The following is a 16,570-nucleotide window of genomic DNA, read 5'->3' as shown; positions in this document are numbered from 1 at the left end:
CATAACTTTAGCTAGAGACACTATTCATACCAAACACATATTTTCTTCTGTTTTGAAAAGAATCTGGTCCAATCAAAATTGCTGTAAAGCCTGTGCTTCACCAGCAGCTGCTGATAATGTCACCATTAACTACTAAAGAAATAAACAGATAATCCTGACCATGGTTGCAGAACTCTGTTTTCTTTTCTTTTCTTGAAGATTAATGAAAATGGGTGAAGAAAAATGAGACAGACAGGGCAACAAGACATTAAACTGACTTTGCTGTTCCTGCGGTTTTTAGAACAGAGGGAATGTGCAAAGTTGGCTTCTATATTGTCTTTTTTATCACCAGTAGTTGTTTTTTTAATTCTTCACTTTTAAAACCACCTTTAAAAAAGTTTTTTAAACCAAAAACTACTTTTGAATATGGATGAGAGGTGCAAAGAGAAAAAGGAATTGTGTTTCAAAATATCCAGGAACACCGCTGGAATGGTAGACTGGGTTGGTGGTTTTTAAGAACCGGACTGGAGAGTGTGTTAAAATTGTCGATGGATGGCATTTCTCAGCTTCCCTGGGAAAACTTACTTTGGGTTCGTTGGAGAAGATGCTCCGATTGATTGTTCAGTCACGGAGCCATGACGAGTAATTAGGCTTTCATCCTGGCCGTAGAGCAGTGGACCAGATCTTTACCCTTGCAGAGTTGGGGCCACGGATGTATGAGTTTTGTGGATCTGGAGAAGGATGGACAGACCCCTGGGGCACGCTGGTTGTAACAGAGGATGGATGGGAACTAAAGGATTTAAGTTGGACGAGCTGAGTGCGGCCAGTAAGGTGAGAATCAAACCAGTCAAGGGGGGTTGTGAGGGATGCCAGCTGAAGATACTGTGTGGAGAAAGAAGGAGTGAGAAAATGTACCGAAGGTCGCACTCTGATCCAGATGAATGCGAAAAGAAAGTAGACCAGCGTCAGTGTTTTCAGTACTGTGACAGGAAAGGAAACCAGACTGAAGTTGTTCAGTAGGAGTCAAGGTGTTCCATTAATAGTGAACATGTTACTATTGGCTGATTTAATCCTTACTTTAAACTTTAAGGGTTTCCAGCAGTTCCTCTAGTGCTCTGCAGCTTCGACTACAATGCACCATCTTATGGTTTCTCTGGTTTTGTAATTTTCACCTTTTTCTATTAACATAAGGTTCAGCTTGTCGGTCTCCTTAGGCTTCAGGTTCTTGAGCGGTTTTCTGCTTTAGTTTCATCTTTTGTTGTTCAGAATACCATCATAGTGTTTAATTCATTTCTTTAAATATTTTTCCCTTAACGTTTCTGCTGCTATGCACTCTTCAAGTGTTTTAGCTGCAGTTCAGCTTCTTCAGAAGATCAGTTTATTTTGTATTATTGCCATTGCATTTTGGTAAGCAACTCCAGATAGTCTAGTTAGTTTTAGTTTCAGGAAAACATGATATATACCAGCTTTGGCGCATTTAAAAGATGTTTCAGAAGAGAGTGAAACAAACTCAGTGTAGACAGACGGGACTGAATATAAACAAACTTTAATCTTTTGAGCATCTCGTCTCTTTCAGACGGATTTTCCAGAGGAAGAAGAACTCCGTTTGACTCTGAACAACCTCAGTGCAGAGCTCCACAAGCTGGATGACATCCACTGGATCTGTCCGCTCATGCAGTGCTCCGAGGAGGTATGTATTATCACAGCCTTAACGAGCTGCCACTGTCACTTCTGCCGCTCACTCCTAACACGCAGCAGCCTGTCAGAAAAGCTCTTGGAGCGTCTCGACTAGTCTCACTGTTATCCTCAGGACTCGGCGAGGAACAGCAGCAGTAAAAGCAGCAGCAGCAGCAGTATGAAGCTGAAGATTATTCCCAAAACAAAGAAAGAGAAAGAGAAGCTGCACAAACAGAAGTCCAACAGTTCGCTCTCAGGTGAAAGCCATGTTCAAGGCTTCCTTTGAAACAATCTGCGATCAAAGTATTTCATGGTTAAAACAAGTGTGGAAAGATAATGTATTTAAAAGATGTTGTTACACTCTAACAAATCTATCCATCTGTTTTTTGCACGCGGTTTAAACCATGATAAAAGTACAGATATCTGTTAGAAAATCAAAGTTTTGATATATACTTCAAAAATATTTTGTATAGGACTGTTTCCCTTCTTTATTTATGTTGTACTTTATGGAGCCCTGTTCAAACCCAACTAAAGTTAACTAAACGCAGTTTGATAACTAACTATCTGGAGAGGCATGTTTCCCTAAAAAGGAAAGAATACTTTACAGATAATTTTTTTTGTTTGTGATAATGTTCTCTAATTGCCGTCATTGTCTGTGTTTCCTGCAGGAACATGGGATATTAAAGGTGGGGCAACTGAGGCAGATTCCTCAGGCAACTGAAGTCCTGGATGAGCTGCTTTATTACCCTCGCTGACAGGAGAGGCCATGACCCGCTCCCAGCCTCCTCCGCTCTGATCCTGATGCCCTGTGGCTTCCCACAGGTGTCACAAGCTAAAGTTAATACATTCCTCCCTACTTTTAAGCATTTTGCATCTGTTTTTATTTTATTATTTTTTTTACAGACCAGCAGGCTTTTTTTTTCTCCCCGTTTCGTCTTTTTTTTTTTTTTTTTGAAAAAAGGGTTTTTATCTCTGCGTGGTTTGTTTTAACGCTGGCGTTCTGCTTTTATTTCTGTGAGCACGGCCAGTAGCAAGTCAAAATGGAAATCTATGCGGGTTGTGGAGAAACAAGGAAATGCGTTTACGCGGTGCTCACCTTGCATGTCGGGTGTAAACATTAGTTTTTATTCATAGTTGTTACAATCTTGATATCTTTTCTTGGACTTTTGACTAGCCTTTGGACTGCATATTTATTTGTTATTGCTACTGCCATGAGAACCCGTACAGCAACAAATCAACAAAATGAACAAACTGAGATGTCTCAGCATTACTGTCTACAGAACTGGAAAGTATCTTTAATGTTGCAAAAAAATATACTGAGGAATGTACCCGTGTGGACTTCTAATAACATGTGAATTGCAATGCTGTTCAATTTGATTTCACAGCGGTTGTCTAGTTGTCATACTAAAGTGGTTCTTCGGAGGACCCGGTGCGGTCCTGGGCTTTTGCCCTGAGTCATTTCATCGAGAACTTAGCCATGTGAAGCAATCCCACAGCAGGATTAAAGAGTGCATCATTCACTTTTATTATGTGACTTACGTGGGAGGGAAATCTCACCCTGCTGTGCGTGTTTTACACTTGAATTCAGAACCATTTTGTGGAACAGTACCAGATGAAGTGACTCAGTAAGGCTGATCATTTTTGCCATTGTCTGGGGAAGGTGTTTACAGAAGGAGGAAGCATCAAGGACACTTTGATAAAACATAGCAGCTTCTCAGTGTGTTGCTCTTACTTTGTCATACTACATGATTGTATATGAAATATAGGACTAAGAACTAAGATGTATTTGATTTTGCCTTGTCTGTGGTCGAAAGCTATTATTATTATTATAAATATATATATATATTTTTTGTATATCTTATTTTCCCAAATGGTAATCTGTGAAGCTGTCCTGGCTTTGCTGCTTCCCCCTTTGAGACTCTCTTGGGCAATCATACATATAGATGCTGTTCTGTGTCCCTGCATGCATGCCAAGCTTTTCTTTGTCTCACAGTGGAAAATTGCGTCAAAGTAGTGACTTTTAGATCGCTTGTTGAGACCAGCAGCATTTGTGAACACCATACTAGTTTTATAGTGCTTACAGAAATTGTGTGGCAAAAATAATCCTCATGTATTGAACACCATGACAGCCCAAGCTGAAGCTTTAATCGTTAAACTTAATTGAGCTCGTATTGACCAGAGCATGGTTGTTATTTGGCTAAGGTTTCTAAATTTAGGCCCATAGACTTCTTGATTACCTTTTTAAGAATGAAAGCAAGCTTTAATGCGAGATTTTATTTTTATTTTTCTGAACAAGGTTTTACTTTAGAAACATATTTTTTTCAGTGAAGCATGTCAGTTAGCAGGCATGGGCTGGTATGAGATTCTCTCGGTGTGATAACTTGATTAAAACACCACAGTTTCACAGTATCAAAGTATTGACACTATAACTTAAAACAATAGCGTATAACACGGTCTAAAAAAGAAGACAGCTATTGCTACTATAATATACCACATTGATTAATACAGTTATAATAATGTTAATGTCAATAACATTTTCTTATTTGATTCTCATGCTTTGACTTAAACCAAAATTTAGAATAAAGATCACCTAAATTTGCTTGCCGTTTTCAGGCCTTATTGCGCTAAAAAATATACCTTTTTGCTATTCTTCTAGAGTACCATGAGATAAACAGGTTATTTAATTAGTCGGGTTATCTGCTACGGTCGCTAGCCTGCAGCCAGCTACTTAACAGACATGCCATTCATAGATTACCTGTTATAGTTTTTAAACGGCGTAAACTCAGTTAGATTGACAGGTGGGGGACTGTAATTTCTTTACCATACAGGGCATAGTTCTCCTGACTAAAAGGAAAGTGAAACTGGCAGTGAACAGCAGAATTTGGAGGTGTGGCAGTTCTATGTTGAGGCTTTAAAGGTATAGTGGACAAAAGTGTAGGTAAGAAAAATCACTTTTTGAATAACTGAGCAAGACCATCCCGTTAAAGAATCTCCTAAATACAATCTGGTTTTATGTATTTCTTCTGAGGCCTTCCTCCTCTTCTCATAATCTTGTAAGACAGTGTGCTTCTTGCGACCCTCAGCCATTTTCAAAGTATTCGGTGAGAGTAGCAGAGCTGCAATGAAACAAAAGCTAACTGGATACATAAACACTAGAAGTGCGCAGCAAGTAGGAATAAGCATGTACATTGACGTTACCCAATGATTGGTATGTGGGTAAACCAGTAGATTGGATGATTCCACTCAAACTCGAAGCCGAATAAAGATTGTCCACTATACCTTTAACGCATATTGTTCGTATAAGCAAGCCGATATGATGTTGCTGACTAAGATGTGCTCATTTCAATATTATTTAACACCAATTTCCTCAGAGTGTGCTAGCGGACCCTAGTGGTAAGGTACCAATGACAAAGACCACATCGTATAAACTAGAGTGAACTTGGGGAGGTATGAGTTAGGCTTTACACCGGGTTGCATACAGCCACGGACATTTCCAGTTTATACGGCACTTTCCTTTTTAAACCAAGAGGTGGGAGAATATTTGTGGTTTTGAAGCCTATGTAAATCTTGGTACCGTCAACCGGCCCATGCTTAGCCACTAGTAAAACAAAGGCATAAATGCTTCAAATATTTAAAAAATGTGCAGGAAAACAGTCAGTCTATGCTTTGGGCAAAACTCGTTTGCAGGTAAACTTAATGAAAATGTCCACAGATAGAGGGCTACAATATTTGTGAAGTCAACATCAGACAGAACGGACTGCAAATAAGCCACAAACTTAATGGCTAAATGTCATTAGCTTACCTAAATAACAACATTAAATCACAAGCTAGCTAAAAAGTTAGCTTAACGCAAGACGCAAAATTAGCCAAAAAAGATTTTAAGTTTTCATATAATTTCCATATAAAAAAATGGAACTCATGAAGCTAACTTAAACTGATAAGCTTTAAAATTGAGTTTCTATTAGCCTCTTCTATTACTGGAGAAAAAAAAACTTGCCTATTACTTTTGATGATCTGTTGAGCTCTATTAGGCTGAACCCCTGATGGGATGTAGTCACTGTGAGGCGCTGTAGATGTTCAGCTGTGGTAGGATTGTGCTAAAGTATCCATAGTGTGCCAGCTACACGCTCCCAACCTTAGAGGCTTTAGTGGTTGTTGTGCCAAGTCTGTACTTTGGGTTTAAGACTTAAAGAAGCGCGCGTGCGAGTGGCTGTGTGAGTGTGTGCAAGCTTATGACACGCTCCAGACGCGAAGGTCATCGCGTGTCGTACATTTCAAAGTTTACTGTATCTTGCCTTGCACTTTACAATGAAGCAAACTTAATAGGAAAAAAACAAAAAAAAAAAAAAAACATTTGCGTGTGTGTTGGAATTTTGAGTGTTTACAAGCATTTTTTAAATTGATTTGATGAAAAGATATTTTATTTATGATATTGTATATGGATAAAAAAATGTGCTGGTAAAATATAATATCTAACCAATCATCAAACATATACATACAGATGTAAAAACACGGCTTTATTACCTTGGTGGTTTTAAACTTACATGTGATGATGTCCCTGCACAGATCGCAGAGTAAAAGATGTTAGAAACTGTAATTATTCTAATGGGGGAAAAAAAGATCTTAAATCAACATAATAAAACTGTCCAGTGTTATTTATGGATTACAAATGACACGTTTACACGACCGAGGTGTTGAGCCGGTGTCAAGCAAATCTTTGAGTGCTTTTTTCTGTCAGCTTCAGTTTGATTTTAATATGATGTCTACTGAAAAAGATGACAAAGATGTTGAGATATGAAAGCCATTTTGTAAAAACTAGTTGCCTGTTTATTTTTTAATAATTGTTTAATTTTGGATTTCTTTTTGAGAGATTGTCAATTTTTTTCTATATTTTGTGTAATTTGTTCTCAAAATGCAAAAATGTTGATTTTTTTTTTTTTTTTTGGATGGAAACTCTTCCAAGCGCTTACCCAGACCAGGAGCTGCGTTGAAAATGCCGACGGAGGAATTTGCCGATTCTGAATTGTTTGTGCAACGGCGATGGACAGCCGACATGGAACGGAGGCTTTGTGCAGCACGGGGAGCCAGACTACTTGTTGCACGACTTTGTACATTGCGAGGTGTTTTCGTGTGTAATCATGTGCAGTGTATAACGAAGACAAAGTCAGTGCAACCCTCTGGAAATTAAATGAATTACTGAAGTGTGAAGGTCGTGTCTTTTTTGTCATGTTGGTAAATTTTGTGTGTTCTTCATCCTGCATTCAGTATTTATTCACTTTAAATTTTTAAAGTAACAAAAACATTTTTTTTTTTATTATTTCAACTAGGATCCAGATGGTCATAAAGATTGGAACTTAGCCAGTTTTTAATCTTCATACTACATGAACGCACATCTGTCCGCTCATGTAGCTGCTATAAAAGCATGATTTTAGCATCTTCCTGCTGGGGTGAACCTCTGCCAACATCAGCGTTTTCTGGGTGGTGTGCAGTGGTAGCTGTCCTCCACGTGTTTACTTTGTGACTTTTTAAGGCTTTTATTCAACAATAGCATTCTTACTACCGCTCCTATTTAAAGAGCAGAGTTGTCAAAAGGTCCCCACACCTGAGAGGGTGATCCCTGCAGCTCCTCCAGAGTGGACCCTCTTGGCTTCACCTCTGATTAATCCAGGAACTAAAAGGTAGCAAACACACAACCACCTGTCAGTCACAACCAAACATAATGGGACCATATTGTCCTGTGGTATATATTGTATTGGAAACTATTCTCGGTATCCTTAAAGCATTTAAATCACAGCGTAGTAGAGAATGACTCCCACTTTGAGTTTTTAGCTGTACTAAAATAGGCCTTTCCTCTATAATATCTCAACATTTTTTTTTTTGTCAATTCTTCAAGGCCATTCATGAGCAACGCTGTGTAGGCTGGATGCACAGATGCATTGTGGGCCTGCAATAATGGAAACCACATGCTGACATACAATTCAGGCATGACTCATAAGCTGAAGATTTAAGATTTGAAGTGTTTGCTTCATAAATAAAGGAGAATGAGTCATTGAGTTTCCAGCTCATTTACATCCATTTGATGTTGTGCTCATACACGAAATTTAAAAGCTTTTCTCTTTCAGATAATTCAGTTATTGCTGAAGAGTGAATAAAGTTGTCCGACAAAAAATATTCAGTAAACCACTTTTTTTGAGATGCATTCATTTGCAATGCTCTACAAGTTAATTTAATAAAATCCTTTTTTTTCTCAAACTCCCTTACCAAACCTTCACTGCTGTTAATTGGGTTATAGTTACCCCACATGTGGGTCAGTTGGAGATCATCACAGTGTGACAACCCCATGTACAAATATCAGTTTTATTTAATTCACTAAAAAACTGTAAAACCAAAATATGCTGCTCTACCTACAAACGTATTTAAATAAAAAAAGCCATCCTACTGTTGTACTTTTGTAATGTATTGGTTATAAGAAACAAAACAACTGGACTTTTTTCTGAAGTTGGAACACGTTTCTGGAGTAATGTGGAGTAACAAGCTTTATACTACTGCCCAACAAAGGCCTTGTAATGGCTTAGATAACATGCAAATTAAACCGAAACTGGTCCACTCCTCTGTAACGAGGAGTCGTTAGGGTTGTTACTGGCCTGGCTTAAAGGAACGATGTTTTAATCACCCATATGAGGGTGAGAATTAAGGTGATGATTCAAACGAATTAACCATATAGCTGTGTTGTAAGTTTTTGAGAGTTGGAACCTAAGGCCTCCTCCTCTGTTTAAGGTTGGTCTTTCTCTCTTGACGTAGATGGCTTCCTTCACACCCCTTTCAAACCATCTGTCTTCTTTGTCCAAAATGTGAACATTTTGGTCCTCAAAAGAGTGTCCTTTGTCCTTTAGGTGTAGGTGGACAGCAGAGTCTTGACCTGAGGAGGTAGCTCTCCTGTGTTGAGCCATGCGTCTGTGGAGAGGTTGTTTGGTTTCTCCAATATAAAGATCAGAACATTCCTCACTGCACTGAACTGCATACACCACTCCGCTCATCTTAGGTTTGGGGGTTTTGTCCTTGGGATGCACCAGCCTCTGTCTGAGGGTCCTGTTTGATTTGAAATGTACTGGGATTTTATGTTTGGAGAAAATCCTCTTGAGTTTTTCAGAGCCACCAGCAACAAATGGGATGACGATGTTTTTCCGTTTATTCTTCTCACCATTATGTTCTGCAGCGGGTCTTTTGGATTTTCTTGCTGATTTGACAAAAGCCCAGTTAGGGTACCCACAGGTTTGGAGGGCATCTCTGATGTGTTTCTCTTCCTTGTGCTTCCCTTCTGTTTTAGTCGGGACATGCTCGGCCCGGTGTTGTAAGGTTCTGATGACCGAAAGTTTGTGCTCCAGTGGGTGGTGTGAGTCAAAAAGAAGATATTGGTCTGTGTGTGTGGGTTTCCTATACACTTCAATGTTGAGGTTTCCATCTCCTTCCATTTTCACCAAACAGTCGAGAAAAATTAGCTTGTTGTCGTTGGCATCCTCTCTGGTAAACTTGATGTTGTTGTCCACATATCTAAACTCATTTGTCAAAATCCAGTTAAAAGAAGTGGAAGCATTCACAAGACACATCAACTCGGTGGACATCAACATCAAGTTTACCAGAGAGGACATCGCTGCTGAACGATGTTTAATTTCATCGCCAGCTCTGCTTGGCTCTGCTCCCTCAAGCTCAAAGTAGCACAGATATAAGAACAGATTCTCCACAATACTGAAGGCACGTCAAAGGAGAACTTTAGACAGTCAAACAGACATAAAAAACTTTATTTCTTATGCATAGGTTACATTACAAAATGAAAAGATTTCTGTAGGTTTATTATTTAACCAACCAAAATAGAGTTGAGTTATTGTCATTCTTCAATAATAACTCAGACATAATATAAAGTTATAACAGAAAAACATCTCCTTGACCTGTTTCACATTCCAAACATTTAGCTTTGGTTGCTAAAAAAAAAAAAAAAAAGGAATTTCTGTTTCTTCGTTTTTTCCCCCCATCACTCCACATCAGCGGCATGCTCCTCCAGATCCGGCATGTCTTCAAATCCTTCCTGTTCCTCTTCCCTCCTTTGCTCCTCCAGCTTCCTCCTCCTTTCCTCGGCCTTCTTCTGCTCCTCCATCAGTCGCTTCATCTCTTCCTCCACCTCCTTCCTCTTTAAGTTCTGCATCTCTTCTTCTTCCCTCCTCTTCTTCTGCTCTTCGCTGTCGTTCTCCACGCCCTTGTTCTGCGGCGCGCCGTAGGCCCACTCCTCGTCGTCGTCGCTGATGTCGTCGTCGTCGATGTCCCAGTCGGGCTGGTAGGACTCCTGGGCTTCGTTCAGGTCGTCGTCGACGGGCTCCGGCTCCGGCTTGTAGTTTGGGTCCTCCAGTTTGCCCCAGGCCACCTGGTCGGCCTTGCGGAGCGTGATCTCCACTTTGGACGGCACCATGTTGACTGAGCTCTGTTTCACATTGATCACCTGGAAGTTGGATAGGGGTGAATTTTGTTTTTACACAGTGTTCAGATTTTCACACTAAGGCGAGATAGCAATTACATAAACAGGACTAAAATTATTTATTTTATTATTTTTATTTTATTTATTTATTTAACCAGGACAGTGCACATTAATGAACGATCTCATACTCCTGTACAGATTGTAAATGAGCCAGATTATAGCATAGTTGCTAATTTACATCTGTCGTCCTGAATTATTAATAATTTCTAAAATAAAATAAAATAAAAGTTGCTGTGCTGGGAGCTTCTTTCCCTGATAGGCCTGTGCCAATAAGGAGAATTAACCCCCACACAACTGGACCTAATCTCATTGTGAATCAGAAAGATTTCTAAGATTGCTGGTGATACTTACCCCCCAAAGGTGGAATTCTCTCTTGAAAATCTTGTTGTTCTCAAACTGGACTTGACATAAGAGCTGCAAGAGAGACAATAGAGATTAAACCTCAGAAGAATGACAAGTATAATGAAGGCATCTGATCATTTAAATTCTACATGAAATCACATTAATGAACCAAAATTTATCTCAGAGTCCCAAAGTGTGTTGATCAGGCTTATTAGTATCAGTAATCAAGCAGATGGATGGATTACTTGATTAAGTAGAGAAACAAAAGAAAATATGACAGAAACAAAAGTACTACTTAAATATTCTAAAGGGATCTGAGGATGAACCTGATCACCATTGGCTGATTCAGAGGCAAACTTGTATTAAGCGCTGGGTTAATGTTTCTGTTTCTCTGAAATTTAAACATGATTTGTGCGCTATGTGAAGTTCTGAATGATGGATTCAAATCTAAGTGAGACTCTTAGAGAAGAGCAAAAGGAGGTCTAACCTCCGTGTGGACCACCTCAGGTCAGTCAGCTTGGCCACCACCAACCTGCCCTGATGATAAAACTAATGGAGGCTGCTCACTTAGGCCCAAAATCAGGCTGTTGTTTCACCACAGAATGTGGCTGCTGCAGCTCCCACGGCTGTCTCAGACCCTACAGATGGAGAATCGCTGGAGACGCAGCTGTACCTCAGCAGTAATGCCACCCTCAGGCTTTCCGGCCGGCCTCAGAATGACTCGCCATGTGGACTTTGCCACTAAAACGTAAACCGTACAACTACTGACCTAGCTGAATAAGATGGGTTTTGTCATATGAAATAAAACATAACAAAGATTTAATGGGTATCTAAAACAATTACACCAGAGAGCCGGTCACAGCGGTGGCAGCAGGTGCTGGAGGGAAACCCAGACCTCCCTGTTGGGCTCTTTCTTCACCACAGCAGACCGACTGTTATGATGTCTGAGGAAAAAATGTTCCTTGCTTGTATAAAAGTCATGGCAGGCTGTGAAACCTGAAGCAGGTGCTACTTTCAGCTTTCTTAAGTTCTAGCTGGTGCTCATTTACAATATTTGTTACACCTGGTGACTATTTTTAGGTTTTACTTCTTAAAATATTTTTGATGAAGCCTGTAACTTTTAGGTCAAAATGACTCAAGACGTTGTTAGAAATCCTCTTTACTTTTCAGGACCAGATGTTTTTGCTAATCCTGATGTTTGTCATCACTGTTATTAAGACTGGAAAAAGACACAAGAAAAGGTTGAATTAATGAGTTACTTAGATTCTGTAAAGGTTTCATCACAAAATCCCTAAAAGCTCTTCTATTTCCTCTTCTTTTATGACCTAGCGCTGAACGTTTTTGTGGGGGGAAAAAAGCAACACAGAACAGGAGATTGAGATTAGGTTAAAAATGACTATATACAGTTAAGTCCAAAATTGTTCATACCTCTGGCAGAGTTTGGTTTAGGTTCAACATTTTAAACAAGTCTTGTCAAAATCCAAACAGAGGAAGCTAAAGATTAGGGTGATGGCAAGGAGGGCGTCCAGCATCAAATACTTGGAGCTTATTACCAAAATTGGCTGCAAGGCCAATTAAGTTCATTTAAAGCTTATTGAGAGGGGTATAAATAATGTATATATAAGATTTAAAAACTTGATGTAAATATTTAATATATGTAAAATACTTCTGTCCTGTCAGAAACAAACATTATGGTTGAATATTTCTGTATTTTAATCTTCCAGATGTATAAATAATTTGGGGATTAACTGTGCCTGAAAGCCATTTGTCATACCTGCATTCACACTGAATGTGTATTTATTTAGCTTGTGGTGCGACTCACCACTGTTTGGTTAGCTTCTATGCAGCAGAAATCAGGGTTTGAGTTCTTGGCGTAAATTGTTACCACAACGGTGTTTCCGGTTTGGTGCCAGTCATGCCGGCATGACACCTTCTTCTTGTTCTGAAAACATACACATAAGCAAAAAAAGCAATCGTTCACAGAGAAACAGAGCTTCTGAGATGCAGAATAAACACTAGAACTACAGGGTAAGATGTAGCTCATTGATATCACATTCTTTCAAAAACTGTTTTCCTGCAAAGTTAACAATGGGGTTGCATTAGTGCCAAAAATATGTCTCTGTGTCTTTGTAAAGTGTATATATACTGTTTGTGTGTATGTGTAAAGGACATATGCAGAGTACTTAGGTAGTGTAATGTGTCTATGTACCACAGCTAAAGTGGTTTACTGATCTACTGCAGTTTTAAATGACGATCCAACTTTTTTCCCTTTGTATATCAAGACTTAAGCTTCAAATGAATCCCCTCATATCTATACAACTGGAAACATTTTGTTTTCTTTTTGTGGTGAAAAACAAGACATTTAGCTCAAAACTTCAAGCTCCACTGCATAATAATTGTAACACTCATCTAGAAGACAATACTCAACATAATATCTAGCACACAGTGAACTCTGGGGTAGAATAGAGAAGTGGATATGGAAAGTGAAAATAAATGTTTATTTTGTAAAATATGGATACTGAAAAAGGAATAAAACAGAAGGAAAACAGCTTGCTCATAAATTACAACAACATTTTTGAATAGAATAGTGGAATATTTTGTAAAGTTAACAATACATAGGCACACTGCATATTCACCTTACGTAAACGCGTGGACATATTTGTGGCACTAATGGAACCCCATACTCTGTGCTGTCCTTCCCGTTGCAGTGCCTTGTTCAGGTTGTGCACCTACCTGCTTTGCAACCCAGCGGTGTTTGCCTGTGGTGCAGCCCTTCTGGTCCAGGAAAGCATCGAAGTCTGTTGTCTTTATGCAGCAGCAGCTCCAGTATTTGTACCTAAAAAAAAAAGGAGACGATCACAGACGGCAACAGTGGCGTGGGAAGGAAGAACACCAGCAGCGTGATCAGAATTGGTGATGCTCTAACTTTATAATTCACTTTCCAATAAGGCTTATTATGGTTTGTGAAATTTAAGCCTCATTGTTTCTTGCTTTCCTATCATTGCCTTCTCTTTGGATTTGTTTACCCGCCCGCTTGATAGAGTCCATCTAATTGCTGTTTGGGAGCGGAGCCATGCCAATATAATGATGTTGGAATAATGGATTAGAGTCTGGGCAAACAAACAGTGAATTCTCTCCTCCTACCCCTCATGGAAGACAGGCGCCCCGGGGTGGTGGGTGCAGGCCTCCATGTCAGTGTCCGGGCCCTCGTAGACCTGAGGAAACAGATGAGATGCTAATGATCAGAGAGCAAAGAAGCCCTGATTGATGAATCCTAAGTCAAAGCATAAGGTCAGCAGCCAGGATCATGTTTGTTTGTATCTAGAGCGCCTGAATCCTGAGGCCCACAAACTTCTAATGCAGACGGGCATCTTTTTAGACCAACTACTCCTCTAGTGCCTTTCAGGACCTGCAGATCTCACACATCCAGCCGTGTCCGTTTCCAGGGATAGCGGCTCCAACTTCAAAACCAGCAGTTTAACCAAAAGGTGTCACTGAAGGGTTCCTTGGACTTTTCCCCTCAGGATCGAGCTCGAATAGTGGCAAATAAATGACATATGCAGTTACAAGAGACGTCCACCAGATGGAGCTATTTAACCTTACAGCTTCCCGAAAACCCAGGGAAGAAAGTTGAGGCCCAGCAGTGTGTGCGTTTTCCTGCCTGGCTGCATTTATGAGGGCCTGTGGGTGTTTTTTGGGGTAACTGGGACATTTGAACGGGTCTCACTGTCTAATAGAGCTGCTAAAGCGAGGATGTTTGACGTGCAGGGATAGTTTTCTGCTACAAAAAGACATCTTTGCAGGTTGCTCTGTAACGAACCTCTGAGGCCTTTATTCATACTCAGACTGAATTACACACAGATGTGAGGCGCTTGGATCCAGGTACTTACAGATTCAGTATTACCTTCTACTTTTCATATTAAATAATACTGTATATTCTTATACAGTATTGTTTATTACAGGTTGTTTGATACCTGTAATATTTTATCGGTTTGTTTTGCTGTTATTTTCTCTTTGCAGATGTAAAAGCAGACTCAGAGGATGTTATCTTGATCTCTCCCTTTTCTCTCCTCTTTCTCTTTCACCTTTTCTCTTCTTTGGGATTTTGTCTCATCTGTTTCTCTCCTTTTTTTTCCTCTTCTACTTTCCTATTTCAGTGTCCACATAACATGAAATATTCCCAACATAAATTCTAATAAAGCTTACTGCATATATGAATCAATCGAAGCACTATGGTGAAAGCGGTAAGGCTCCACTTGTGAAAGTAAAGTCTGTTGGGCTCCTTTTGGCATTAAGACAACAATTCGTAATGCCACATTGCCAGACAGGACACAGAAAAAAGAAGAAGAAGAAGAAAAAAGAATTACACAGAGATGGATTATTTTTAGTAAACAGGTGACTTCCAGTGAGATGCAGTGCATTTGATCAGCAGGTAACTTAGTAAAGAAGGCAGAATAGACAGGCAAACCATACTTTTCAGATCTGTATTTGTAAAAGGCCTTGAAAACCTTTTTTTTATTACACTTCGCTGTTGTGTACCACTTTGTCCCGATCACATTAAATCCCAAGGAGATGAACAGATGTGTGCGGTCATAACGTGAAAAACCTCTCCGCTCTTGAGAATACCCAGATGCGTGTTTTAAAGGTTCAGATGTCATCACAGCCTCAGAGTGAGCGCTTCAAATACATGATGTTCAAATTATAGAAAGAAGGCTGTAGACAACCAGGAGGCGGCCTCGATGTGAAATCACTGCATTCAGCACTTCCTGCTCTTTCCTCTCGTGAGCAGACATCAGCCACCGGTGCAGATAATGAATTTCTCAGCTTTTGCTGATGTCAGATTGGAGTCTATTTTGGGCCTAGGCAGGAATGCCAGAGACATTACCTAAACACACACACACACACACACACACACACACACACACACACACACACACACACACACACACACACACATACTCGTTTATCTGCCCCGGTGGGGACAGTGGACAAAAAGGTGTCCGGTGGGGACCACCCTTTCTAAATGAGATACAGACATGGTTCCAAGTCCCAAAATTTTTTTTGGATTTTAGATTTTCATATATCGCTTAAAATGTTAAGATTTCACATTTTAAATTTTTCACTTATTGCATATGAAATTTACTAACACAATGGGGACTTAAGAAGTGGGTTGGTACCAGGTGCCGCCCATAGGGGGGGACAAAACGGTCTGTTGTCCCGGGCCCAGAGTGAGTGAGTGAGTAAGTGAGTGAGAGAACCTACAACCTACAACATTCTCTCCTACAGACTTCTGGAATTGACAGCCTACAACAAAAATTGATGGAGACAAAAATAAAAAAAACAAAGCACTACTGAAGCGGCTGCTGGATGTAACACTCTTCTTAGCCTTCAGGAATATGTCATTCAGAGGCAGCGCAAATACACTAGATGAGCCAGACAATGGAAATTTTCTTGCCATAATTGAGCTGTTAGCAAAGTATGATGTTATTTACTGTGGGAAAGGAACATGAGGTTACAAAAACAGTCTTTGCTTACTTTGTTCAATTTTGCAAAACTGTAGTAGCTACTAACAGTACACACAATTAAACTACCCAGTGTAAAAACACCATAGGCTGAGTGATACAAACAAGCTACACAAATGTTGAATGAAAAGTCTGTCATTTATTTTTAACAGCAGGCAACATTACTGATATACAGAAATGTTAATAATTAATGTAAAGATCAGTAACTGCTACAATTGGAACCCATTAATGTAAAATATTTTCAATATTTGAATGAATTCAATTCCAGTCCTCACACCCCCCTGCCCTGCATGTTTTAGATGTGTCCCTCCTCCACCACACCTGATTCAAATGAGTGTCTCGTTATCAGGCCTCTGCAGAGCTTGATGCCGAGCTGATCATTTAAAACTGGTGTGGTGAAGGAGGGACACATCTAAAACATGCAGGGCAGGGGGGTGCGAGGACTGGAATTGAGAAGCCCTGGTGTAGAGTAATTATGACTCAGAATATGAGCAATATGTGAGGGTTAAACAAACTTTTTAAA

The 16,570-nt window shown here is 39.8% G+C and overlaps 2 protein-coding genes across 4 annotated transcripts in view; one reads left to right on the top strand and one right to left on the bottom strand.

The window, feature by feature from the left end:
* The window catches only part of si:dkey-172j4.3 (diacylglycerol kinase delta), an 84,467-nt gene extending 77,603 nt beyond the window's left edge, over positions 1–6,864 (top strand). For all 3 annotated transcript variants that reach the window (XM_036146265.1, XM_036146264.1, XM_012849696.3), the window contains 3 exons: positions 1,556–1,669; positions 1,790–1,913; positions 2,325–6,864. In XM_036146265.1, coding sequence (XP_036002158.1) covers positions 1,556–1,669; positions 1,790–1,913; positions 2,325–2,377 — 291 coding nt within the window. In that variant the 3' untranslated portion in view covers positions 2,378–6,864. The remainder of the gene's footprint in view (positions 1–1,555; positions 1,670–1,789; positions 1,914–2,324) is intronic.
* A 2,573-nt stretch (positions 6,865–9,437) lies between these two features.
* zgc:92429 (CHORD and p23_melusin_like domain-containing protein) overlaps positions 9,438–16,570 on the bottom strand; it is a 36,468-nt gene continuing 29,335 nt past the window's right edge. Inside the window, exons 7-11 of the mRNA XM_012849698.3 lie at positions 13,670–13,740; positions 13,259–13,361; positions 12,348–12,467; positions 10,535–10,597; positions 9,438–10,147 (exon numbers count right to left, since the gene is read on the bottom strand). Of these exons, the coding sequence (XP_012705152.2) occupies positions 9,686–10,147; positions 10,535–10,597; positions 12,348–12,467; positions 13,259–13,361; positions 13,670–13,740 (819 nt within the window). The 3' untranslated portion in view covers positions 9,438–9,685. The remainder of the gene's footprint in view (positions 10,148–10,534; positions 10,598–12,347; positions 12,468–13,258; positions 13,362–13,669; positions 13,741–16,570) is intronic.

This window comes from Fundulus heteroclitus, chromosome 14 (genome assembly GCF_011125445.2).
Source record: "Fundulus heteroclitus isolate FHET01 chromosome 14, MU-UCD_Fhet_4.1, whole genome shotgun sequence".
Taxonomy (NCBI): Eukaryota; Metazoa; Chordata; class Actinopteri; order Cyprinodontiformes; family Fundulidae; genus Fundulus; species Fundulus heteroclitus.
The sequence above is the reverse complement of the archived record's forward strand: the minus strand, read 5'-3'. Positions and strand labels throughout refer to the sequence as shown.